We start from the raw sequence: 26,482 nt of genomic DNA, 5'->3' as shown, positions 1-26,482 counted from the left end.
ATTCATTTAAGAAATGTTATCTGTTTTTCCCAACCTGGTAGAACTAATCCAAAACATTTCCTCCTTCACACAAAATAGTACCATAATCATTCTATTCTACCTCTCCCACCACCCGTCCGATGTGCCTATCTCACCACCCTCACCACCTGCTGCCCCTCCCCCAACAGCCACTCACCCCCTGCCCTTCCCCCCCAATAGAGGCGTAAGGACCAAGTCCTCAAGGATAGAAAGTGGATTGTGAAATGGCACCCCCGCAGCCCACCCGTGACCCTCCCTAAACAGACTTTTCTCACATTGAGCCATTCCAAAAGCCGTTAAAAGCCCCATATAACTGATTTAGATGCATGTTAACTTCACATTGCCTACAAAAATTCTTCTGCCAATATTTCTGACACAAAATACTGAGTATATCACTTTTAACTTTGCAGGATTCAACAAAAACGCCTGCCCCCCTTTAGACTGAAAAGCTGAGATCATTTGGCTAAGCCTCCATCTCTGTTGGACTGTAGCCTGACAAAAGTCTGGACGTACGAAGAAGTTGCACCCCTTACCAGTCCTCCTCCTGTCTGGTCTAGCCAAATCAAACAAAGCTTAGCTTCCAATTAGTGTCTTTCTTAATTTTTTGTAATGCTGTGATCGTCGCCTTCCGTTGAACTAACTGGTCTTCCATTACAGATATGCTCTCCTCCACCTCCCCAATCTTCGTTGATATTTCCGTACATGACTTGGCAATTCGACGCACAGTATTCTGCAACTTGCGAACTGTACCCTGGGTCCGCAAGCCTTCAGCCTTAGTTTCTTCTCTGTGTGCCATTATCACCTTGTATATTCTATTAAGCGTGATTTCACTGTCACCATCAAACTTCGAACCAGAGCTAGCACCACCACCTTCGCCATAAGCCAGTGCTGCTGTATAATCTGGCTAAAGAAACATTGACAAAGCCAATAGATCTCACGTGGGTGAGACCTATTGACTTTGCCAATGCTTTTTTCTTTAAAGGTAATCAGCACGCTGTGTAAGTATTAAAATCATTGATGTCAGTGATTTTAATACATTTTAATATTTTGTTGGCTGAATTCTCACATCTATGGTTATTTACTCCTGACCTCAATGTTTCTCTGCAAAATGCTCCTTCGTTAACATCCTGCTGGTTCCTCTTAGCAGTCTGACTTGCAAACCTGTGTAATGAAATGCGTATTTGGCAAAGCAAAATATTTGCATACATGTTTTGAAGCTAAATTAGATTTGCAAAACATAAGATTAAAACCTAAAAACAGCACATGTAAAAATATGTATGTCTGTTTTGTACATTTGGCCCTTAATAGCCCCTGCTTTAGCAAGTGCTATAATTGCTATTGTTACAGTGTTTTACAAGTGCTTCGTGTGTGCTCTGATGCACTGCGCATGTGAACATACGTGTAAACTGGTCTATTGAAAGCAGCCGATGTTCTTGGTGTTCTACAGTGCACCATCACATGCGGCATAGAGTACTGTGTGGGGCACTCTTGTGTACAACACGTCGTATATTTGCAGAAAGTGGCTTTTGGACATTCATATGAACACTATATATTTTTGATGTATGATCAATTCAGTACAGCTTATGCCTCACAATTTGTTCACAAAACACTGAGCAGTCTGTGTTACGCACTCTGTGTACTTGAAACAGACTGTACTGTGCACAGCACAATACCACCTGACGCAAAGCACTAGATGAATCCTCTGGGCTTCAAAACCCCATCTCGTGTTTGTATAAAATGCTGGTAGTGTGCATTCCATGATGATATCCACTCTGTAACTGTACCTCACCCGTGCTGCACGATGAGCCGCAGCATGTGGCATAGGCAGAGAGGTTTTAGGCTCACAGTGAGATGTGCTATGGTTACTTAGAGTGCTGTGCAGTGCCGAGTGCAGACCGGGCCTTCAGTGCCAGGTACACACGAGACATACCATTGATCTCTATCTCAACTCTCTGCACACTAGTGTTCTTTAATAGAAGCACTTTGATGCACAAAACATCGGTTCAGTTAGGACTACTAGAGCAAAGCAGAGTCTGGACGATTCAGTGACATGTCTGTGTGTGTGCCCGTATGCTAGAATGCTACACAGGGGAGCGCATATCTCATACAAAGTCTAAGCCAGAAGTATACAGTGTGGAGACTATCCTAGACAGAGGAACAAAGTTTCAAAGGTTCAGGCTTACCAGAAACCTAAAGGAAAATGGGTTAGGGTGTCAACATGTTGGTCTCTTCCCGAGTAAATCTACGAGACCATGTTGTCCATGTTGTAAATCTACGAGATCACTTTCGTGCATGATGCACGAAAGTGATAGAGCCTCTAGCTGTGCTGCCAAATCTGTAATTTCAACTTCCCTTCCATCCGAACCAATCCGTCCTACTATATTATTTAAAAATATTTATACCACCTCTTGTTAACCTAGCAAGTCCAAGTTGCCTCAACTGAGTTATCTTATCAATGTCCTCCTCTACTCAAAGCAGTCCTAAAGCGTGCATAGTGTATAGTTGTATGTATCCATCTTCTACTCTTAAATAGATAATTTTATCTTCTGTGCTAAAGATTTTGTTTTAAGTTTTTAACTTCATCTCCTGATAAGGAGGTTTCTATTATTTTATTGGACAGTGGTTGGGTGACAGACCAAAGACCACTGGGTGTCATCAGCATACAGGATTAATTTTGTTCTCAGTTAATGCAGAAGGTGAGCCAAATGGTGCATGTAGCTGTCAACAAGCATTCTCAAAGCCAACAGTTCTCTCCTGTCGGACCTAATGGCTTTGCCTGTGGTTTTAACCATGCTGCACAGCATCTCTGATGAAAAGTGGGCACATTCTACTCCAAAAGCTTAGGGTGTTACATAGATGCACCTAGTGACTACCTCGGGGATGAAACTCTAGTGCCACTTTCTTGCAGAGTTATTTGAGAAGTAACAGCCTAGGCAATTGAACACAATAAATCTCTATAGGATCAAAAGATATGTAGCAATGGACTACAGCTGCTTAAAAAACATGTTTTTATTAAATAATTAACACAAATAAAAAATGAGAGTTCATTATATCACATTAAAATAACAATACAAATACAGAAATTCCATAGGGTGCAATTGACAAACATAAATTAATACTTTATGAACATTAAAAATTATATAAGATGGGTGGCATGAAAGTTCGATCTCTACGCGCGTTTCGGCGGCCAGCGCCTTCTTCCTGGAGCAGCCACACAATATTAAATAGTAATCTTAGCAGATGGTTAGCAGAAGAAAGTTGTTTTAAAAATAGATATTCAGATTCTTTCTTTCTGGAAGCCTTTCAATTTCAATTAGGATATAACTGATTGTATAGGTTTATAAGATTCTAATAATTATTCGCCGCGCTCAGCATCCGACGAGACGTACCGCCCGCCACCGGACATAGGGAGCCCTGCTAATCGTTATTCGGCAGGGAGATCTTTTAATCACTTGAACTCAGCGCCATTGAGAATCAAGAAACTTTTTTCTGAAACCGGTAAAGAGAAGCACCAACATTCTAAGGCTCATGCCGGTAACACAAAGGAAAGAATAGACCGAGAAACCACAAGTCAAACCTAAAATACAATAGAACAAAGATCCCTAACTTAGACCATCAAGGACAATCCTTACCAAGCACCTATCTACTCTAAAGGGTTCCGGTTGGCGGGCGTAGAATCTTATAAACCTATACAATCAGTTATATCCTAATTGAAATTGAAAGGCTTCCAGAAAGAAAGAATCTGAATATCTATTTTTAAAACAACTTTCTTCTGCTAACCATCTGCTAAGATTACTATTTAATATTGTGTGGCTGCTCCAGGAAGAAGGCGCTGGCCGCCGAAACGCGCGTAGAGATCGAACTTTCATGCCACCCATCTTATATAATTTTTAATGTTCATAAAGTATTAATTTATGTTTGTCAATTGCACCCTATGGAATTTCTGTATTTGTATTGTTATTTTAATGTGATATAATGAACTCTCATTTTTTATTTGTGTTAATTATTTAATAAAAACATGTTTTTTAAGCAGCTGTAGTCCATTGCTACATATCTTTTGATCCTATAGAGATTTATTGTGTTCAATTGCCTAGGCTGTTACTTCTCAAATATCTCCTTTTCCCTGACCTAGGAATTACGAATTCGTCTATTCAGGGGGTCCTTGTTACATAAGCGATTACTTTCTTGCAGAGTACCATGACCTTCGAGGTAGATACCTTTTAGGATAATGTATGGAATGCCCTATAAAGGAACCTACACCTTGAGTTGTCCAGCAGCAAGTTTAAAACGGACACCAAAACCTTGTTAATCTGTTAGACCTCCTTCACACTAGGCTGTTATCAATGGTTAGACAAGTGCTGCACTCTCTGGAAGTGTTTTTACAACTCCGCTCAGTTTATGTCTCTGGATGATTGCCGCTTTAGATTGATGTTGACAAGGGGGACTGTCATTCCCGTGTCTTCTCAGTTAGTGCTTACACAACAGTTTTATTAAGTACTAAAAGAAAGATTTGCATCGTGCTGACAACCATTTTGAGGTCTAAATTGAAAAATTACATAACAAAGAGAAAGCAGCAGAACACACAGTGGTTAGTTTATCCCACCACTCTTAACGCACACAGACATGTATCTCACCATGGACGTAGGAACTCAGTCTATTCATCTCTGCCATATGGCCATGGACCTCGGACATTATTCAGTACACTACAGTTTCTGATGCCACCACATGTTGTTCATCAGGTGATAGACCGTGTCATGGATGTCCTTGCGCCTCACTTGAAATGAAAACTAAACAACAGAGACTTGACCATTGGCCACACTTCTTGATATATTTCTTATGGCCAGAATATACATAGATATATTCAAGCTATGTACAAAATGATTCTTCAGAAATCAAAAATGCCTAAGAATTAGTGTCCCACAAGTTCCAATAAAGTTCAGAAAATACAGCAGAGAACATTTTGAAAAGTGGTAGCAGAATCTAATGCTGGCGTGTCTTCGAAGACATAACTTGAGTTCATCTCCTATACTGTACAGTTGTATCATCCATTTCATCAATTTTTTACCTTGCACATATTTAACTTACAATTATATACCCATGCATACAACTAATGTTACAGAAAGGTGAGATTTCATTACTCCACAGGTTAATTATGTTAATTTATTAAAAGTCAAGAAAGCAATATAGACTGATGGTGTACCATAATTTCAAATATGTGTCCAGTGTTTATCTGAATTTGAATTTAAAGTATTTGTAGAGCGAGCGTATACCATACGGTTTCATGGCGCTGTGGGGTCAATTCGATTTCAAGTTACGAGCTCAGAAATGACTTAGGTTGAAAATGCTTGCTGAAATAGAAACGTTTTCAGCTTCCCTCGGAACTCCGTGTAGGATACCGAGGAGCGAATAGGAAGAGGTAGGGAGTTCCAAAAGGACGGGGCGAGAACAGCAAACTTACATCCTCCCGTCCTCTTCTTCCTAAAGCGAGGGACAACCAGAAGAGAGAGGGTGGAAGAACGCAAGTGTCTGCTAGGAATGTACGGGTAGATATGGGATTTAATAAAAGCCGGAGCTGTCCCAGCAAGAGCCTGAAAGGTAAGGCAACCAAGTTTAAACAATGCACGCTCTTTAATGGGGAGCCAATGAAGGGAGCAGAGGACAGGGGTGATGTGCTGAGATCTGGGTAAGCTAAAAACCAAGCGGGCAGCTTGGTTCTGCACCAGCTGGAGTCGGCGCAGGGCATAGATGGGAATGCCATTAAATAATGCATTGCCATAGTCTAAGCGTGAGAGTACCATCGCCATAAGAATAAGTTTGAGGGCTGGGAGTGTGAAAAAACGTGAAATTTTGCGAATGGTGCGCAAAATAAAGAAACAAGCTGAAACCACCGTGCTCACATGTGAATGAAGAGTGAGGTGCTGATTCAAAGTGATCCCCAGGGTTTTAACAGAGGAAGAAGGGAGAGGAGCAGAACCGAGTAAGGGGGGCCAAAAAACAGAGGACCAAGGGTTGAGTTTGCCACCAGTCAGGACCAGCTCGGTCTTGTCAGGGTTGAGTTTCAAATGATTAGAGTTCATCCAATCCCTGATGAATACCATCACTGACTGGAAGTTGGAAATAGAGGAAGAATTGGATAAATTAAAAATAAGTTGGAGGTCATCAGCGTAAATAAACACTGTGACCTCCATCTGTTGTGACGCAAAAATAAGTGGGGAAATATACAAGTTGAAAAGAAGAGGGGAAAGAGAAGAGCCCTGGGGAACACCACATTTTACCTTGTAGGCTGATGAGGAGAAGTCCGCCAGATGGACGGCCTGGGCACGATCGTTAAGAAATGACCTAACCCAAGTCAGGGCGGAACCCTCGATACCTGCCGCCTCGACACGGGAAAGAAGGATGGTATGATCAACCGTGTCGAAGGCGGCAGAGAGATCGAGGAGAATCAGCGCCAGTGGGAGGTTGGAATCTAGCCCCTCCCTGAGTGTGTCCATAACGGATACCACCACCTTCTCGGTGGAATGAAGGGGGCGGAAGCCAGCTTGAGAGGGGACAAGGAACCCACTGGCCTCAACAAAGGTACTCAGGATTTTAGTGATGTGCCGCTCAAGAACCTTAGCCAAATAAGGGAGAAGAGAGATGGGACGGTAGTTGGATAATACTGTGGGGTCTGCTCCTGGCTTTTTTAGGATTGGAACAATCGTTGCTGACTTATGTAAAGTGGGGACAGTTCCGCTTCTGAGGGATTCATTAAGAAAGGTCAAGGGAGGGAGAGGACAAGTCTGGAAGATTTGACTCATAATGTGGGCAGGGCAAACATCCGCAGGGGATCTGGATTTAATGCTGGGAAGGATGGAAAGAAAAGTCTCTTCGGAGAGCAGCGCTAATTGATCTAGGTGACAGATGTTATGTGGCGGGGTGATATCAATAAATGCCGGGGAGGGAGGTGGAATATTGGACTTGATAACTGCAATCTTATTAATGAAAAAATCATTAAGAGAATCGCACAGAGGTTGGGAGGGAACAGGTTTAGCAGTGGTTCTGTCCGAAGTAGCCAGTTCGAACACAATTGCGAAAATTTCCCTCGGTTGGTTCTCCGCCAGGAGAATCTTGCCAGAGAAATAGGAGGTCTTAACCTTAAGGATAGCTTTCTTATACTCCGCCTGCATGGCGTTGTATGAAAGTTTGGAAGTTGCACTATAAGTGCGTCTCCAAGTACGCTCCGCCTGGCGGGCCGCCAGCTTTTTCTCCTTAAGTTCCGGGCCGAACCACTTGTTGGCGTCATGAGATCGCTTCACTTTGATACGCCTGAGGGGGGCCACCAGATCACATGCTGATGACAGCCACCTATTTATAGCCACAGCCTGAGATGGAGTAGATAAGCTGTCAATGGCAGGGCTTGAGGTTAAATGAGAGGCACATAGAGATGGAATGTCCACTTTACCCCAGTTGCGTGCCCAGGTGTTCTTGGGAAAAGACGGCTTCTTCACTAAGCTCAGGTCCAAAAAAAAAGAAATCAGAATGGTCGGACCAGGGACAAGGGGTGACAATGGGGACAGGGAGAACAATATTAAGGGACCAAATTTGGTCCAGGGTGTGGCCCTGAACATGAGTGGGAGTGTGGAGGTGAGGCCTAAAATTCAGACTAGTCAATAATTCAGTAAAATCTTTAGAAGGAATATCCTCCGCTGGGTCAGAGGGCCAAAAATTAAAATCTCCCAGCACCAAAACCGATGAATGGTTAATTGCAAGGGTTGCTATTAGTTCCTGAAAGGCCGGGAGGAAATGGGCCATGTGCTGAGGTGGACGGTACATGAGAACACAAGTGATGGGAGTTAAAAAAGATGTAGAGCTTAAAGCTTTTCCTCGATTTTTGACAAGCATCGCCCTTTTAGAGTATGCATTTAATATATTTTGTATTCATTTTCCAATCCTGTTTTTGGTTTCATCTTACAGTGGATGACGTTGGTGAAAAGTTGGAGCAAATTGGAAGTACACCTTTAAAAATTAGCACTGAAGTTTCACATGATGGGACTGTCAAAGAAAATGGCTATGGTTCCGAGGTTATAAAAGTTTATATATTTAAAGCTGAAGCGGATGATGATGTGGAAATAGGTAAGTTATTTTCCTAAGTAGCTTTGATACCTTTCTTAGGTTGTTATTTTGGGATTAAAACATGGCGAATATCTCATCTGTCGAGTTACAAGTACCATAGGTTATAATGAATTTCTAATACAGTGAGCAGGATCGCTACAACATTTTTTTCCTAATATGTCGTCTGCTAAACTCTACATAAGCCCCCAAGTTAGTAAAGCATGGCATTCAGCTGTTTTTAAACAGATCCGATTGATAGATTACATATGAAAAAGTGGGAAACATGCATCGTTAATTTAAGTCTGTAATTTGTGTAAATACATTTTTTTAGCATTCACAAACAATTTCTATAAAATGCGTAACGTACACATACGGCCATTTGTGCCCTCCTGTGGGTCTTAAATGTGCACTAGATCCTTTATTGATTCAGATGTTCTTTGAATACCCTTGCACATCAAACGGAGAATCCTCCTGTGAGAACAACCATGTAGCCAGTGCTTATTTTGAGTCTGTGGTTTCCAGGGCACTCGCACTTAATCGTCAACACTTTGCTCTTTTGACAGCCTGCCACATAGTGGTGCTGTTTGGCTTATTTTTGTAGGAGCATAACTGTTTAATAATTGAATATACATCAAAATCCCGAATACCTGCCACCCAAAGCTATAAGTATTGCTTGGGCGGCCTTTATTAGTCATTTTAAAGTACATTAGTAAATTGTCATACTTGTATGAATGTGATGGCTAGTAGTGATGATACTTTCATTGGCAGCTCTAGTGGGAGCAATGGGTGGCGAGAGCTGCAGTGGCCTCCTGACAAGGGCCCTGGCACTTTTTTTTCTATGTAAGTTAAACACTGCATGCAACGTGTTGTCTTAAAACAAGAACTTGTAATAGGACTCTTTTTGCAAAGCCAGTTCAACGCATGTTTCCCTACAACTTCATATAGAGCTCATTTTAATCTTACAAACTTCCCACTCTACTTTTCTTTCCTTTCTTCAGGATTTTTAGTGCTAGGGTAACAGGCTGTGTATTTGACATGGAAAAGAGAAAAGGCTCACTTCAAGACTTGTGCAAATGTGGGCAAAGAAACATTTTAGCAATGTATGTTTCTTTATTGCATGCTTTTTCATTACCTGTGCTGATATTGTACTTTTCTTCGTTGTCTATACTGACTTTTAAACTATGGATGTGGATTTGATAGTAACTGAAACATCAGATAAATTGTATAGTGAAATATTTGTACAGCTTCTTTGTTAACAGAAGTATGTACACATCAGCGGGCATCTACGCGGTACCATAATCTGTGTCACTCTGTTTAACTAGAATGAAACTCGGACGCCCTAAAATGGGATGGTCACTCCAAGGAGGCATACCATCAAACATCTTCATTAGTTCCAGCATAATGGAGTTCCATAATTTCACCAATGTGAAGCTGCCATTTTTTCGATGTAAGTTTACAAACACTTCCATGAGATATGGGACCTACTGCATGACCACACTCCAGTCCTGCTCTTACTCACGGATACATGGCTAAACCCATCCTCTGCACTGGACATTGCATCAGCCAACCCCACCACTAAAGATCGCCAAGCAAGAGCAAGAGCGTCAGGACAACCGAGTGGTGTACCCACCACCATATTCAAAGATACCATCAGCTTCACCACCTACACCGACACCTCCACCATTTACATGGAACATCTCACATTCAGGATATGCATTACCTTCTACTCCTACTTCTGCTTGGGTGGAACCCTTGTATACAGACCACCAGGACCCAACACCAATTGCGTCAGCGTTATCACATACTTCGTCACACCCATCATCATGGGTTCTGGCACCTTCATCCTCCTCTGAGACCTTAGCTTTCACCTAAAAGATAACACCAACCCAAACTACAGCTCTTCTAGAAAACCTCACAAACCTTGGCCTTACCCAACACATTATCGAACCCACCCACACTGCCACCCACCTATTGGACATGATTTTCTGATCAGTCAGGAATATCACAGTCGACAAGCTGTCAATTATGACCGGGACAGACCATGCCCCTATCAGTTTCAGTATACCTTTACTGCACAGCTACAGACCTACTAACACAAAAACTAGTCCCAGCAGCTGGAAAAACATTACAGAATTAGTGGGCTTCCTCCCTCTCCACACACTGGCCTGAGCACACCAGCAACCAACCAAAAGCCATCAAGAACCTCAACAGTTGGATCACCACATGCGCTGACACTCGGGCTCCCTCAAGTGCAACCCAACAGCAAGAGCTGAACCATAGGCCAGCTTGTATACAGCAGAACTCCGGCTGACGAAATGCCACTGCAAGCAACTGGAGCGCAAATGGACAACAAGCCAAGACACTACAGATAAAGACATCTTCAAATCAGGCTTAAGACATTACTACACGAGATACAGAACACCTAGCACACAACTTTTGCAAATCGCATTGACGCCAACACTACTGCCAAGCAGACCTTCCAACGTTCGCTTGGATTGCAATACTAAGGACGCCATTAAATGGACTCTCAAGGTAGCCAAGGCAAAAGCAGTGATTACATGGCATATATTATGCCTTGTGGACTGAGAGGTATAGAATCGATTTTTTTGCGAAATGCATAGGAGAGTTAATTGCCTCAAGCAGTCTGTTTTTCAGTGCCTTTGCAAGCACAATGGACTCCTCTTTCGTCAGTGAGAAGTAGTAATGGGAGATTTACCTGCTTTTGGAATCATTGTGATGAATCCTTCTCACAAGCCTGTGAACCTTATTCCCATCTAAGCAGAGTTTATCCCTATTTCAAGTGTAAGTCAGCCTCACTGGATAGTATTTTGAATTTGCTAATGCATAACCATTAGGGCGCATAGTCTTCCCAGACTGAGATGATCAAAGTTGATTTACAAACTGCTCAGCTGAGAGCTCCATCTCCCGTAAATCTCTCCGTGCAGAAATGAACATCCTCGAGAGATCAATCATAGAATCTGTAAGGCTGACATGCTTGCTTTTGTGTGTACACTGTTTATAATTATTTAATTGTAAGTGCCTGTGTCACCTCATTCTTTCTCTGAGTTTCGGACCACTGCAATGTTTCTCATCGATTCATCTCATGTACTCAGCTGGTACAGCAGCTTTCCTGTCTTATCTTCATGTTCATAAATGCATCTCTAGTACATAAAGGAGTGTCTAGCTGCATTAACCACAACTTCATTTATTGATACCTAGATTAACTTAAATTCTTGGATAGCATCTTCTTCTCTTGAGATCATAAATTTGTCCTTGCGTTTGAGATCTAGTGTCTCTAGATTGGTGGTCTCCCACGTTATCTTTCTTTTTGTTTCCAAGGTATGACATAGCCTTCCACCAGAAGAATGTCTAAAACACATTTCAGAGCTTTGACTTGAGATGACTAACCCACACATTTAAGTGAATATATCAGTCACCTTAGTCTTGGAGAAATTCAATAAAGCATTAATTTGTTAGCTGCCAAGCATTTAAACGCTATGTCTTTAAAACCATCGTATGAGCTTGGCCATCTCAGATTTCCACTGGGGAGTGATCTAATAGAACCAGCGCCTGTATTTTTGCACCTCTTAGAATGTCTGGAGAAGTACCTTGGCCCAGCTAAATAAAATGTACATACATGTTGGTACAAACTTGCCAAATATCACACTATTCCCAATATTTTGCAGCTTCAGCTAACAGAGTCCGGCTGTTGTGTGTTGCACAATATAAGGTGATGTCCAATGTTCCCTCAAATTTTTTTCCTCTGTGTGCGGCAATGGAGGGTCTCTGTGCGCTGCAACCATGGCTATGTGCGCCAGGAACCAAACCACGCGTGTCTGCGGCGCCAAATGGCACTCCAAAATTTTACTTTAAAAAGTGAAAAGATAGTGCATTTTCATACATACAGCGCCACAATAAGGGTCTTAAGGGCAGTTTGCAAAATTGGATAAGCACTCTCCCCTCCCCTCTACCATCTCCCACCACACTCTTCCTTCTCTCTCCTCTACCCTCTATCCCCACACTCTCCTCCCTTTCTCCCCTCTTTCCTCAATCTCCCTTCTTTCTCCTCCCCTCTCCCATCTCTCCTCAAGGTACACACGATTGTCAATGAGCACTAACACAGCATCATTTATACCATTTCGGCATTAGTCAACACCACTAGTTTTTCCCTGTGGCTCTCATCTTCATCTCCCCCATGGTTACTCCTTTCCCAGGTCTATCTCCATTGCTCTGCCTTCCACCTCTCATGCCTCTCTCCCAAACTCATCTTCTCTCTTTCTATGCTCAACTCTCTCCCTTTCTATAATCTCAGACTCCCTCTCCTGCTTCTCTCTCTTGCTTCGCTCTTGGGCTCCCTGTCCGTACTTCTCGCCCCTGATACACTCTGTCTCCCTCTCCATGCTTCTGTCCCCTGCTGCACTCTCAGGCTCCCTGTCCGTGCATCTCACCCTTGCTTCACTCTTGGGCTCCCTCTCCGTGCTTCTCTTCCTTGCTGCACTCTCTGCTCCCTCTCTGTGCTTCTCTCCCCTGCTGCACTCTCGTGCTCTCTAGAGATGTCGCCTAACGACCAGAGCTGCCATCTAAGTCACGTAAATACAAAACATGTTGCATTCCAAATGCTATAGGTGTCACATTAGCGAAAGTTATAACTATTGGCATTGTAAATGACAAAGCTATCCATTTATCTATTTTAAAAACCAACACATAAATAAAATATTTGTCATTTACAAGACAAATAGCTCCAACTTTTCTAATGCGAGACCTATTGCATTTCCAATGCTTGTTGTGCCTTTCTGTCCTGTGTCCAACTCGTTGTTGGTGCCCTTCTGCCCCACTCGTTTTTTTGTGCCTTTCTGTCCTGTGCCCCACTAGTTTTTTTTGCCTTTATGCCCTGTATCTCACTCGTTTTTTGTGCCCTTCTGTCCTGTGTCTCACTCGTTTTTTCTGGTCTTCTGGCCTCTGCTCCACTCGTTTTTTTTGTGCCTTTCTGTCCTGTGGCTCAATCGTTTTTAGTGCCTTTCTGCCTCTCATTAAATCAAACTGTTGTTAGTAATAATGGTGCTTTAAGAGGCACATTTACAACTTACCCTCCTAAAAAACTGCTTGAAAGGACTCTCAAATCTCACTGTAAAATGATTTCTCTTTAAACCCGGACTGGTTTTGAAGAAAGTTATTTGTTCAATAAACCGGCTAATACAGTCTTTATAAATGTAGCTCTAATGTTCACGAACACAAATGATCAAACTCACATAGTTAAAACTGAGGGTTATTTGTGAGTGAGGCAGGAGTTGGAAAAGGATTTTGGTGGGCACACATATCTGATTAGTCAGTTTCACTGCAGGTAGCTGAACTCTGAGGAGAAGCCTACCATGCATAACCAGGGCAACTATTCAATCTGTAGGTGTTCAGAAGCATAAATGGGAATTGTTTATCATCACACGAAATAGCGACAGTATTCACTCTCTTCCTGCAGTAAATGACCTATATGCACCAGTGCATGCACACATGCGAGCAGTGTTGTAAGTGCAGCAGTGCTATAATGCATTGTCCTAGGTACAGCGCTTACAATACTTTGTGCCTTTCTGTTCGGTGTCTCACTCGTTTTTTGTGCCTTTCTGTTCTGTGTCTCACTCGTTTTTTGTGCCTTTCTGTTCTGTGTCTCACTTGTTTTTTGTGCCTTTCTGTCCTGTGTCTCACTTGTTTTTGTGCCTTTCTGTTCTGTGTCTCACTTGTTTTTTGTGCCTTTCTGTCCTGTGTCTCACTTGTTTTTGTGCCTTTCTGTCCTGTGTCCCACGCGTTTTTTGTGTCTGCTGTGCCTAGAACTGAAGGACCTTTAAATAGCAAAAAAGGGTAGAAAAGCCTGCATTCCAAAAGACAACCCTAACGCCGTGGATTTTAATTGAAGTGACTTTCCCGCTCATTCCAAAGGTCTCTGAAGAACAGCAGAGAAAGAGGAGACGATTCTTCCCACCCACGTCTCCCACCCAGGCTGTGTAGTAAGGCGCTGAAGGAGGAGGAGCTGATGCTGGTAGAGGAGGAGCTGGCGGAATTTGTCCGAAGAGGAAGACTTTTTTGCTCCGACATAAAACATCCCTATAAAGGACTCTTCATGGCCAGGCAGCAGTCTTCCAAAATTAGTGCTAGGAATTAGCAATCCCCAGCCACTAATGCACATTTCACCTATGCAAGACTCACCATCATATAGTTCTCAACTAGCAGGTAATGTTGAACAATCTCCTACACACTCCTCCCGCCCCCCGCCTCCCGCCTCCCAATAACCACCAGTTCCCCCGCCCCCCGCCTCCCGCCTCTCGCCCCCCGCCTCCCGCCTCCCGCTCCTTACCTGCAACTCCTCACGCCCGCAGCGCCGTCACCACTGTTAAAAGTGCCTCATGTCATGTTCGCGCCGCTCGCTTTGTAAAAGCGGCGGGCGGCGCGAATCTCTTGCGACGGCCTGTGTGCGCGCTCCACGCTAGGTGGTGCGCGGTGACGTCAGGGAAGGTGCGCGTGCGCGCGCGCGCGCGGCCTAGAGGGAACAGTGGTGATGTCACTGCTCATTGTCCTTTTAAAGTCCCCACTATATTTGAAGCCATAAGGGCTTGCTTATGCAATGAACGCATAATGTCAAGAAAGCTGCATGTTCGTGGAGGAGGAGCATGGGGGTTAGGGAGCTTCGATGTATGACACCTAAAGACCTTCAGCACATGTAATGGACCTATTGTATTTGACAACTTACTGTTATGGGAAGCCTTTATTAAATAAGATTGTAGACCCATGCTCAATACCTTTGTGACTCTCACCTGGAGCACTCTTGAGAGCTATATCCACCTAGGAATGTGCAGCTAGTGCTCAGTATGTGGCTGATTGACAGATGGAGGCACCAACACCACAAGATATATCAGTGAACAAGCAAAACCAAATAAAACTTAACCTGAAAACTCCCATTCCAACTATGCTTTGCCTTATATTTGTGACCTACAAGCATCTACATTCCTGTCTAAACCATCTTCCGAGGAACCTAGAATGAGAAAACAATTGAAGATGAGTTCAACACAATCCATACAGTCAAACCCTAAACCCAAGCGTAGCACGCATATCTGTAGCTGGGCTACTAGTATAACTCTGCACTATCCCAGAATACATATGTGCAAAGTTAATTTTCTTCAGTGAGTCAGAATTTGGACTCCGACTGATTTGAACTATTCTTGACTCTTGTTCCCTTGATCCTAACCTGCTATAAAAAGAAGACCTTTAAGAACATTTATTTCCTTGTAATATAACCGTTACCTTAATGCCATTAGCTGGTTAATATAATTTCCATTCTGATTGCCCCTATTTTAATCTCTGAAATTTATTTGTAGAAAAAATGCCCTAATAAATTATTATAGTTTTCATGGCCACACTTGAATGCATTGTACATTTTTAATCTCTTCACTTTTTGCATTTTTCCTGAATAAGCCTGCGCAAGTAGTCCTGTCACCTTGCACTCTCTTACAGCTTGAGTTCAGCACATCTACCAAAGTTGAGGGTATATTAGGTTTGTACCTATACCTGTCTTTGACTAGCTGAGTTGTAGTATTTTAGTAGCCTTAATAGATCTTCTGTTTTCCCTCTCTTCTGGCAGACTGCATCAACTGAATCCACCCAGTCGGCATGTGGATAAGTTGAGTTACTTTTCATATCAGTTGTGTTTTTGTTTGTTTTGGAGTGCCAGTTATTTATTTCTCTCTGCCACGTCCTGAGTACTTTTGTCTCCCGTGTACATCCCTTCATGACTCTCTCTTCCAACCCTTTATGATGCAAAAAAGTATGTGCTTTCACTGGAAGGTGATGCAGACGACCATCCAGTACTGCTTGGTGTCATGAATCCCCTTTCAGGCCTAATGTTTTCACTTGGATGGTTATTCCTCCCTCCAAGGGTACATATTTACCCTCTTTGTAGTATTAGGTTTTCATGATTTGTTGAATTCTACAAGGGGAAAGACATCTTTGGAAACCCCTGCCTCCGCCTTTCACTAACCTTCCCTCAAGACATAGGTAACCAGGCCCCTTTCTGTGAATTGTTTTTATTGCCAAAAAAGTGTTCAGCATGCGCACTACTCTCTACTTATCTCCTAGCCTCCTTACCCTCTGCTCCAAAGGAGTTCAAGTGAAAGCTCAAGAACATCTTCCCAGTTAGGGCCCCTAAATCATTTCCTTCTACAAATGGTCCTCCCTGCTAATTTTATTCTTTTTTCAGCATGATCTTGCTGCTAACACTATTACTTGTGCCTGTTGCTCCTGGGGAGACTTGATAAAGTGTTTCCCTTAGCTGCCTTTAACCAGTGCACGATGTGGGATGCACCTTTGACATTCCATGGTGGTCCCTGTAAAGCTTTTAACTTAGTTGCCTATAAACCGTGCATGATGTCTGCTGCTCCTCTGACACTTCTGGGTAGACCTTATGAAGCATTTACCCCAGGTGCCTGTAATCAGTGCATACTCTAGTCATACGTTTATGATGAGCAATGAAGATCATACAATGCATATAAAAAAAACGAAACGTATCTCAGGAACAGTTTCAAAAAGGTAGATGTTATCTGCCCTCAAAATTAACTGAAGCAATCGCCACTACAAGACCTAATGGGGGTTTGAGCAGTGTCAAATATCGGTTCTTCGGAGCTGCTGCCTATCAGGCTGCCATCATTTTCCTTTATTGTATACCTTTTAAAAACCCTCTGTAAAGTTAAACTCTATACCTAATTGTTCACCAGAGAAATTATAAATCTGACTTTGCTATTTTTAAAATGAACTACAAATGACATTAAGGAAATATAGCCTTTAGTTTGTACTGTGTTCTTTATTTAAACATGATGGTTTTGTTGAAAAGTGAGGAGTGAGCCCTTGACTGTAGAAAATGTGGTTTCACCGAACTTTAGTGGATGTGGTAATTACAACACAACATTGCAAATAGGATTTTTTCTGAAACATGATTATTCCCTTTTTATTATGTTTAGGAGGCACAGAAATTGTTACTGAGAGTGACTTTCACAATGGACATTCTATGGGATTAATTGAGCAGGGGGCTCTTGGAAGAATCCAGAGAGAAAAGATGGTTTATATGACTGTTAAGGATTCCTGTCATGAAGATGAAGATGAAGAAATCGGTAAGTTGAAAGGTTTCCTGTTTACTGTTAGGTTTAAGTCTGTTGTATTGTATGCCATGGATTTTCACTGACGGATCACTCAATGGAGAATGAAGGGTGTCTCATCTGCACCAATCCAGAGGTGCGAGACTCTGGAATGCAAATCTTTTCATTGGCTGATTGCAGTAGATGACCTGCATAACCTCAAATCTCATGTATGGGCAACAGTCATCCAGTGGCCAATTGAAATGTGTGTTCTGTCATTGGTCCTAGATCTCACCAAAAGCCTACTTGCTGAGTAAGGGTGCACCACTTCCTAAAGGGAGTAGGGTGTTATGCTATCTGGTGCCATCCTGCGCACCATTGGTACTGTTGATGCAAGGTGTCCCACAAAGATCCTCCTACATGGAGGTTGTTTTCACTATTTCTATGCAAGTGGTGCCAGTAAACACTAGAAAAGTAAAAATACTTGCCAACTTTTCCCACGGGTGCGGCTTGCTGCCGTCCAGCCCCCTCCCCTCTCTCCCTCCCCGAAATCACAACTTTTCCCACGGGTGCAGCTTGCTGCCGTCCAGCCCCCTCCCCTCTCTCCCTCTCCGAAATCAAAGTGTAAACTGTGCAACCTGTACCAGGGTGGGCAAGAAAGCCTTAAGGTGATTGCGCTCTTTTCTCAAAAGTCAAAAGAGGGATCACAAACCTTGACCTGTTGAAGAGCCATAAGGTGCAAGATGCAGTGGTGAAATCACGTACTCCGAATAATGTCTCTAGAACTGCTAAAGCGCCAGGAGCCTGGAAAAGAAGGTGGGACACAGTGGTAACGCTACACAGGAAGAAGAAAATGGGGGAAGTAGCTCAAGCATTAAATTGAGTGAGACCCAAGAGGGTTCACCGGAGTATTGGAGAAGCTTTTATTCAGGGGTGGCAAATGTGACACCAGAAACGAACCAACTGATGTATTCCCATAAAACCACCTCAGAGAAGAGTGAATCCCCCTCTAAAGATCCAGAGCTGCCACAGGCTAGCGTATTAGACAAGCTGCAAGAAACAACACCAGAAGTGCAAGAAGCAAGCATCCTGGAGAAAAACCCATGTACCCACTGTTTGGGTTTAAAAGAGGAAGGGCGCCAGAGGAAGGTGGCTGGAAATCCATCTGTCTCGAGGAGATTTGACCCAGGACCCAGGGTGCTAGCGGTGTCAGAGACATCCGTGATTCCTGCGTCCCCAGGGAGTATTCAACCAGCTTCCTTAGCAATAATGATGAACTTACTGAAAGATATGTTAGTATCTCAAATTGCCCCCAGGGAAGTGAATCCTCTTTTGCTAGAAACTATTCAGAACAAGTCTAGGGCAGCACGAGAGAAGTTGCAGCTAATGGATTCCAGTTGGGAGATATTCTTCATGCGATCTTAGAGTAGAAAATAGTTTAAAAATGCACAAGACAGGGGGTGTGGCTTCGCGGGCGAAGATGGTGGATGCAGCTTTCTAGAGCTTCCACCAGCCCGACTCTTATCCGTTGATTTATCCTGGCTCCCGGACCCGATTTGCAGCCCACACCTGAGGCGATTGTGGCGGAAGGCGGGGGTGTCACCCGGTGCAGAGTGCGGCGCTCCCGGGCCCTCCGAAGCGGAGGCAGAGGTGGCCTGCGGCCTGGTCCCGGGGAGTGCAGCCGGGGCCTCAATTTTGTCGCCTCCCGGTCGGGAGATCTTCGCGCAGGCCGGCCGCGCCAGCATCTATCCTGGGCCCAGTGCCCTTCTTGGCGGCGGAGCTGTGGGCGAGTCCTCGGACCTGTCAGCTACAGAGGCTGTGACGACCAGTGCTACGAGGACGTCCGGAGGGGGCTGTGGCCTGTATCGGGACCGTGAGACCGGGACCTCGGGTTTGGAGGTTCCCGGCTGCGGGTGCTGGTGTCCTGTGGCGGCCTGGGTAACGAAATGGAGAGACCGGCGGTGCTGTGACCCCCGAGGTGAGACCCTGCCCGACAGGACTTGCATAGCGCCGCTGTGCTTCATTGGCCCACGGGCTGGTGGGGCGACCTGAGGTTCCGGCGAGTGTCGCACCGGTGCCTGGGGGGGCCCTGCAACGGCGCCAGAGGTGACGGCGTGAGGGACGTGAGTGACTCCATAAGGTCCCATCTGTGTGTGTGAACGAAGGGCGACAAGGGGCCGTGGCCAGCAACTGCAGTGCCTGTGGATGCCCAGCGCGATTGGACTGTGTGACGAGGGTGCTTCCTTCGGTCCGGGGCCGGCAGCCGATCGCTGAGTGGCCTGGAGCCACGAGGCCCTCCTGTGGAGCGGAGGCCAGACCAGGGGCCTCACGGTAATGGGGCAAGGCCCGGCCAAGACCGCACTGTACACCTTTGATAGGAGGGCAGTCTTTATTAAACCCGGTGTACCCCCCAGGCAACAGAAGACAACAGTGTGGGGGAACTGTGTACCCGGGCATAAGAAGGACAAACGCGTGGTGTACCCTTGGCCGTGATTGGTGGTGTGGGGTGTCTGCACTGCGGCAACTTGCAAACGATCTGAGGACAGCAGACTCCGGGTGCGCCGCGGACATGACCAGAGGCGGAGGGGGCAGCGGGCCCGCCAAGCAGGGGCCCATCGATAAATTCACGGGGCCGAGTGGGGGGGCCCGGAGCATCTGGAGGTGGCCAGGGGACAGGGCCGGATAAAGCAGCGCTCTTGGCGGCAATTACCCAATCCAGGGATATGCTGGACGCCAAGATAGGGGCAGTTGGAGCAGACGTGACCCTGCTGCGTCAGGACCTGCGAAATGCGGTGACACGTATCACGGAGGCAGAATCCAGAATATCGGTGGTGGAGGATGACGTTGGGGCCCTGAAGCAGAAAATGGCGGCAATGGAAAACATCCAGAAGGGCCTTGCGCTCCGTGTGGAGGATGCCGAAGGGCGGGCACGCAGGAACAACCTTCGCTTTGTGGGTTTTCCGGAAGGTTGTGGGAAAGGGAAGATGGAACACTTCTTGTCCCAGTGGTTGGAGAGCTGGCTTCCTCCAGATGTTCTGTCGCGCTGTTTTGTGATAGAGCGCGCACATAGAGCCCTGACGCAGAAGCCGCCTGAGGGGGAGCGGCCCAGGCCGGTGATAGCCAAAATCCTGAATTTCCATGATAGGGACACCATACTACGGGAGGCGAGGGCCAAGGACTCTCTTCTATTTGAGAATCAGAAGATCATGATCTTTCCAGACTATACCAGAATCGTGCAACAACAACGTCACTCATTTATTGCCGCCATGGCGAAACTACGGGGTCTGAAGATCCAATACTCCTTACTTTATCCGGCCCGCCTGCGGGTAGTCTTCCAGTCGCGAACCCACTTCTTTGATACCCCAGAGGATGTCTTTAAATGGACGGATGAGACAGTGAGGGTCAGGCCACATGCCCAACCGGGTCTGAACCTGGGCCACTCGAGAGGCCCGTCGCAGGAACGGGGGGATCAAAGTGCCCGGGGCAAGAGGATCAGGATCGCGGAAACGCTCCTCTTCTCGCAGTGGAAACCAGGATGGCGCACCTACTGACTCTGGCCACTCCGGAAAGGATCATTGAGGGACCTCGGGGGGCTGAATTTGTCTGCGGATATCACAGGCTCCCGTTGGGAGGAGGTGCATTGCTGTGTCTTCTTGAACTGACACTTGCTAACTGAGTATATAGTCACTGCTTGTTTTTATTTTCTTGGAACTGTGTGGGGCTGCGGGGTGGGGTTCGGGGTGCTCTTCTGCAGGGGCTATTTGCCTCCTACACGAGTGGGAGTTGACGGGGGGGGGTTCTTTTTGTTGAGTGGGTAGTTGGGATCCATTGGTATGGTTGGCCTTGGGCGCTCTGTTTTTGGCCCGAGGTTGCCCATGCCGCGACAGATACTTCAGAGTTCCATGAGGTATAGGGGTGGGTGGCAAGGGACAGGGGGCCGGGAGTTGAGGGGAATGTTAAGGGGACATGTGGGTGGGGGTGTCAGGGGTGGTTGGTGGGGGGTGCACGTGATTTCTAATGCCTTGTTACAGACTGTGCTGTGCGCCTGGGCCTGGTGCTGGGGGCTTTTGTGTTGGGTCCCATTGGATTATGGCTGATACATCAATTCCGGGGCTCCCCAGGGAGTCCATGCGCATACTGAGTTGGAATGTTAGGGGGATGCTAGATAAAATCAAGAGGGGGGCGATTTTGTGGGGGGGGGAAGAGGGAAGCGGCGGATGTTTTACTACTACAAGAGACGCACACGATGGGGACGAAAGTGCTTAGCCTACAGAGATTTGGTTACCAACAGGTCTTCCATGCTGGGTTTTCCAGAGGCTCCAGGGGGGTCGCCATCTTGGTCCATCGTAGGTTGGCTTATATTCACGAGAGACAGTGGGTAGACCCGCAGGGCCGGTACGTCTTTGTTAAAGGGATGGTGGGTACGGAATCCGTTGTGTTTGGAAGTATTTATGCCCCCCCCACCCCGTTGCAGTGGTCCCTGGCTGAACGGTTGTTTGCGGTGTGGACGGAAATCCCGGAGTCCTTAGCAGTGCTGGGTGGGGATTGGAACGACGTGATGCATGTGCATGTGGACCGTGGGAGATTGCGGGAGACGCTGACTGCTGCCGCCCCTACCCGACTGAGTGCGATGGTGGAAGGATTAGGCTGGGTGGATGCTTGGCGACACATGCATGCTAGGGCCCGAGAGTATACCTATGTCTCTGCTGTGCATGGTTCCTTCTCGCGGCTGGACTATGTTTTTGTGCCCTGTGTGTTTCTGAGTAGAGTGCGGGAGGCTAGTATCTTGCCTAGGGGGCTGTCTGACCATTCCCCTGTGGCCGTGGAGGTTGACTTGCATAGGAAGAGACAACCGTTCCGATGGAGGATGTCTTCGTGGCACCTTCAGCAAGCTGACTATGTACAACACTTGCGGGGTGCGATTGCACACTACTGGAAGGAAAATTTGGTAGCGGACACGGATGTGACGGTGGTCTGGGAAGCCATGAAACCTACTTTGAGGGGAATTGACATTGCGTGGTGTGCGGCGGCCCGTCGCCGGCGTCAGGAGGCCATAGTTGCGGCAGCGGCTCATGTGGAGGTTCTGGAGCAGCGGTGTCAGGGAAAGGGAGATGATGTGGCGGTGCGGCTGCTCCTGCAGGCGCAACAGTCCTATGCATCCGTGTTACTTGATGAGGCCCGGCAGGCGTGGCTGGCCACGCGGAGTAGGGTATATCAGTGGGGAGACAAGTCCTGTACTATGCTCCACAGGCTGTGTCAGCGCACCCTGAAGCCACTTGCCCTGCCTGGACTCACGGACGGGGATGGTGTTACCATAACGGACCCGGCTGAACTGGCAGCTAGTTTTGCTCGTTACTACGCGGGGCAATATGCGCCGCAGGATTGCCTTCCGGCCGATGAGGTGGATAAGTTTATTGCCGACCTGCCCCCGAAGGCTGTCTCCGTTGAAACGCGAGCGGCGTTAGACCTCCCCCCTCACGGCGGAGGAGCTGGGGGATGCGCTGGGACAGCTCAACACAGGGAAGCGCCCGAGCCGAGCGGCTTCCCGTGTGAGTTCTATAAGAAGTTCCATCTCCAATTGGTGTCCCACTACAGGACTGCGCTGGAGGTGGCGCTGGAGCTGTGTCGGCTGCCAGCTGACTGGCGCCACGCTGAGGTGGTGGTTTTTCAGAAGCCGGGTAGGCCCCCTGATCGACATGACTCGTATCGCCCTATATCTTTGCTCAATATTGAAGCTAAACTGCTGGCTAAGGCGCTGGCGAACCGTCTCCTCCCCTACGTGGCCGATCTGGTCCACCCAGATCAGGCAGGCTTTATGCCGCCCAGGGCGACACGGCACAATATACGACGGGCGCAGACGGCTGTGGACGCAATGGGGGCCACTGGAGGACGGGCTGCCCTGCTGTTGGCAGATATAGATAGGGTTTTGATTCGGCGAGTTGGACCTATCTGTTCGCGCTCCTGCCTCATCTTAATCTAGGCCCGGTGTTTATCTCATATGTCAGGCTGCTGTATACCGACATTACGGCGTCTGTGCGTGTCTCCGGAGCGGTCTCAGAGAGATTTCCCATCGGCCGGGGGACCCGTCAGGGATGCCCGCTGTCCCCGTATTTATTTGCACTGGCCATGGAGCGCCTGGCCTATTGGGTGCGCATCGACGCGCAGCTGCGGGGCTTCGTGTGGGATGGGGGACTCACTGATGGGATCGCACTCTATGCAGACGACGTCCTCTTCTTTCTCACGGATTTACATAGATCGGGCCCCCGAGTGTTGGAAATCATGCGTATATTTGGCGACGTATCGGGCCTCTATCTTAACCCGCGTAAGTCCACCCTATGGGTGCTGGGAGACTGGGCAAGTGCGGGCTTGTGGGTGTCAGCCTTGCAGGTGGTGGCCGGGGGCATAATGTATCTTGGATATTCTTGTCCGAGTCCGCGACGATCTCGTGGGAGCGCAACGTGATACCGGTGTGGGAGAGGGTCCAAGCGGATATTAAAACATGTTCCCGGGTGCCCCTCACCATATATGGATGGTCTGCGATCTTTAAAATGGTCGCACTTCCGCGCCTTTTATATCAGTTACAGAACCATCCGCACCTGATCGCACCTCAGTGGTTCCGGCAGGTTAATTCTATCCTAGGCCGCTTCTTATGGGCCGGGGGTGCCGCCAGGGTGGCGCTGCGTACGTGCTTTTATATCCACGTATTGTGGTGGCCTTGCTACGTCAGACCTGCAGTCATATTACCAGGCCTCCCATTTGCTAGTGCTGAATGAATGGTGGTACGGAGATGGAGGAGGCCCGGCATATGCTCTGGAGCGCTCGCTAATGGGGGACAACACGTTGCACACAATCTTATACTCGGCCAGACTCCGGAGGCAGCTGCCATGTGCCACACGAGTGGTTTTTGCGGTTTGGCGACAAGTGCTGCGTCGCATGGGCTGGTGGGGTAGGTTGATGGCGGAGACCCCATTGTGGCATAACGGGCGGCTCCCCGCGCTGGCCTCGCTGCCGGGGTTTGGCGGATGGGATTCTATCGGGATCTCATCGCTTGGAGACGTTATGACTGGCGTAACTCTCAAGTCCTTCCAGGAGCTACGGGACGAATTCCACATGCCCAAGACCCAGTTTTTCAGGTATCTACAGTTCCGCCACGTGCTCGCGCCTAGTCTAGTTGGTTTGGAATCGCTGCTGGAATTCAGCCCCGTGGAAGCGAAGGTTTTCATGGGAGACCTCGGGGATAAAAAGGTATCCCGTATCTACCACACGCTAGTTACCCACTGTTCCTCCTCCCTACTTCCGTTAAAAGACACCTGGGAAGGGGATGTCGGCCCCCTGGATGAGGATGATTGGAGGGAGGCATTGGAGTCCCCGCGTTGGACCGCTATTGCAGTACGACTCCGACTAATCCAATTCAAATATTTGCATAGGGCTTACTATACACGGGAGCGGCTGTGGAAGGCGGGCCTGATTGTGTCCCCGGAGTGCCTGCGTGGTGGAGCCGAGATGGGTACCCTGCTGCATACTGTATGGTCTTGTGCTGGCTTGACTAGGTTCTGGAATGGTGTATGGAGCTGTCTGTCGGAGGTGCTGGGATGGGATCTTCCCTGTACCCCTCGCTTGGGTCTTCTCCATGTGCTGGAGGGTGTGGGAGGGAATGTTTACAAACGTCACCTTTTGTTATTGGGCCTAGTGGTGGCAAAGCGGGACTTGGCACGGGCATGGAAGAATGAGCGAGCCCCCCCCTGAATGTGTGGAAGGCTGGACTGGACTATTTTATGGGGCTAGAGCGCCCAGTGTTCGAGGCCAGAGGATGCCCTCGGAAACATTACAAAATCTGGAAAAGGTGGGCCGAGTTTAGGGGGTTGACTCTGGAGCCTCCGGCAGACCCTGACGACGGTCCGGATCTAGACGATGGACTCCAGGCCTAGAAAACGCATAGCGCCCGGCTTAGTATCAGCACTTACAGGAGGCTTACTGTGATCGCGTGCACTGGGTTAGGGAGGGATAAGGGGTGGGTAGTGGGGTTGTGTGGGTGGTGGGAGGAGGTGGGGGGAGTTGTTCTTTTTATTGATTGGGTTTCCAAGATATTGGGACGTGTTTTGCTATTTGGCAGTGATCTCCTGACTGTGGAGAACTGTATCTATGCCTTTACCCGATCAATTAATAAAATTTGTTGTGAAAAAAAAAGAAAATGCACAAGACAAGGCCTATATTGAAGTTAAGAGTCCGCTTAAGACTATTAACAACAATATCCTTCAACTAAACCAGAGGTAAAACAGCGCATATCGAATCTCGAAGATGCCCAGAAAAACTTGTAATTATTTCAAATACAGCAATGCCAGGAGAATGTCTGAAACTTAGATAAAGCTTGATGGTGGTAAAATCTAAGTTTTGTGGGCATTCCAGAAGGACAGGAGATGGGGCAAGATCCCATTAAATTCATAACAGACCTAGTCCAGATTCATGTCCTTCCGGGTGACGCACTTAGAGAAGTCTGCTATTCGATCATGAGGGCCCATCAGGTCCCATTTTATCAACAAGCAAGCGTAAAATACACATTCCTGGTTAATTTCTGCGACTTTCGAATAAAGGAATCAATTTTTAGCAGCAGCCATTAATGTTATGTTATGTTATGTTACTTTATTTCTTTTATAGCGCACGGCAACTCCAGAGGAGCATCCCGGCGCTTTGGCAAAGAAAGGAACAGCATGAAAAGCAACCACACAACAGAAAAAGAGATAAAAAGGACTAATTCCTAAAAAGCCATGTCTTCAAGTCCTTTCTAAAAGCAAGAAGACAGGGGGCCGATCTCAGGGACAGTGGTAATTCATTCCAAGCCTTGGGAGTCAGATAGCGGAAAGATCGACCTCCCAAGCGTACACGACGGATTGCAGGGACAGTCAGCAAAGACAGACCCGATGACCTGAGAGTCCTGCTAGGCACATACCGAGAAAAACGTTTCCCAAGGTATTTGGGGCCAATACCATGTAGGGCCTTAAAGGCCACCGTCAGGCATTTAAAAAGGACTCGCTTGGAGATAGGCAGCCAATGAAGGGTGTTCAATAAGGCAGTGGCACCAGCTCTCCTCGGGAGTCCAAAAATGGCGCGGGCTGCCGAATTTTGGACCACTTGCAAACGGGTCACAAGGTATTTCGGTAGACCCAAAAAAGAGCGTTTGCGTAGTCCAAACGCGACCCGATTAGTGCCTGAACAACTGTCTTCCTGTGGTTGAGTGATAGTAGAGGAAGAAATTTCCTCAGCAT

At 46.9% G+C, this 26,482-nt stretch overlaps 1 protein-coding gene across 4 annotated transcripts in view; it reads left to right on the top strand.

The window, feature by feature from the left end:
- ZNF711 (zinc finger protein 711) overlaps positions 1–26,482 on the top strand; it is a 239,742-nt gene that overhangs the window by 121,595 nt on the left and 91,665 nt on the right. For all 4 annotated transcript variants that reach the window (XM_078688476.1, XM_078688475.1, XM_078688477.1 and 1 more), the window contains exons 4-5: positions 7,972–8,130; positions 17,106–17,255. In XM_078688476.1, coding sequence (XP_078544602.1) covers positions 7,972–8,130; positions 17,106–17,255 — 309 coding nt within the window. The remainder of the gene's footprint in view (positions 1–7,971; positions 8,131–17,105; positions 17,256–26,482) is intronic.

Source organism: Lissotriton helveticus, chromosome 4_1, assembly GCF_964261635.1.
Source record: "Lissotriton helveticus chromosome 4_1, aLisHel1.1, whole genome shotgun sequence".
Taxonomy (NCBI): Eukaryota; Metazoa; Chordata; class Amphibia; order Caudata; family Salamandridae; genus Lissotriton; species Lissotriton helveticus.
Note: the sequence above shows the minus strand (reverse complement) of the source record. Positions and strands in the feature narration are given on the sequence as shown.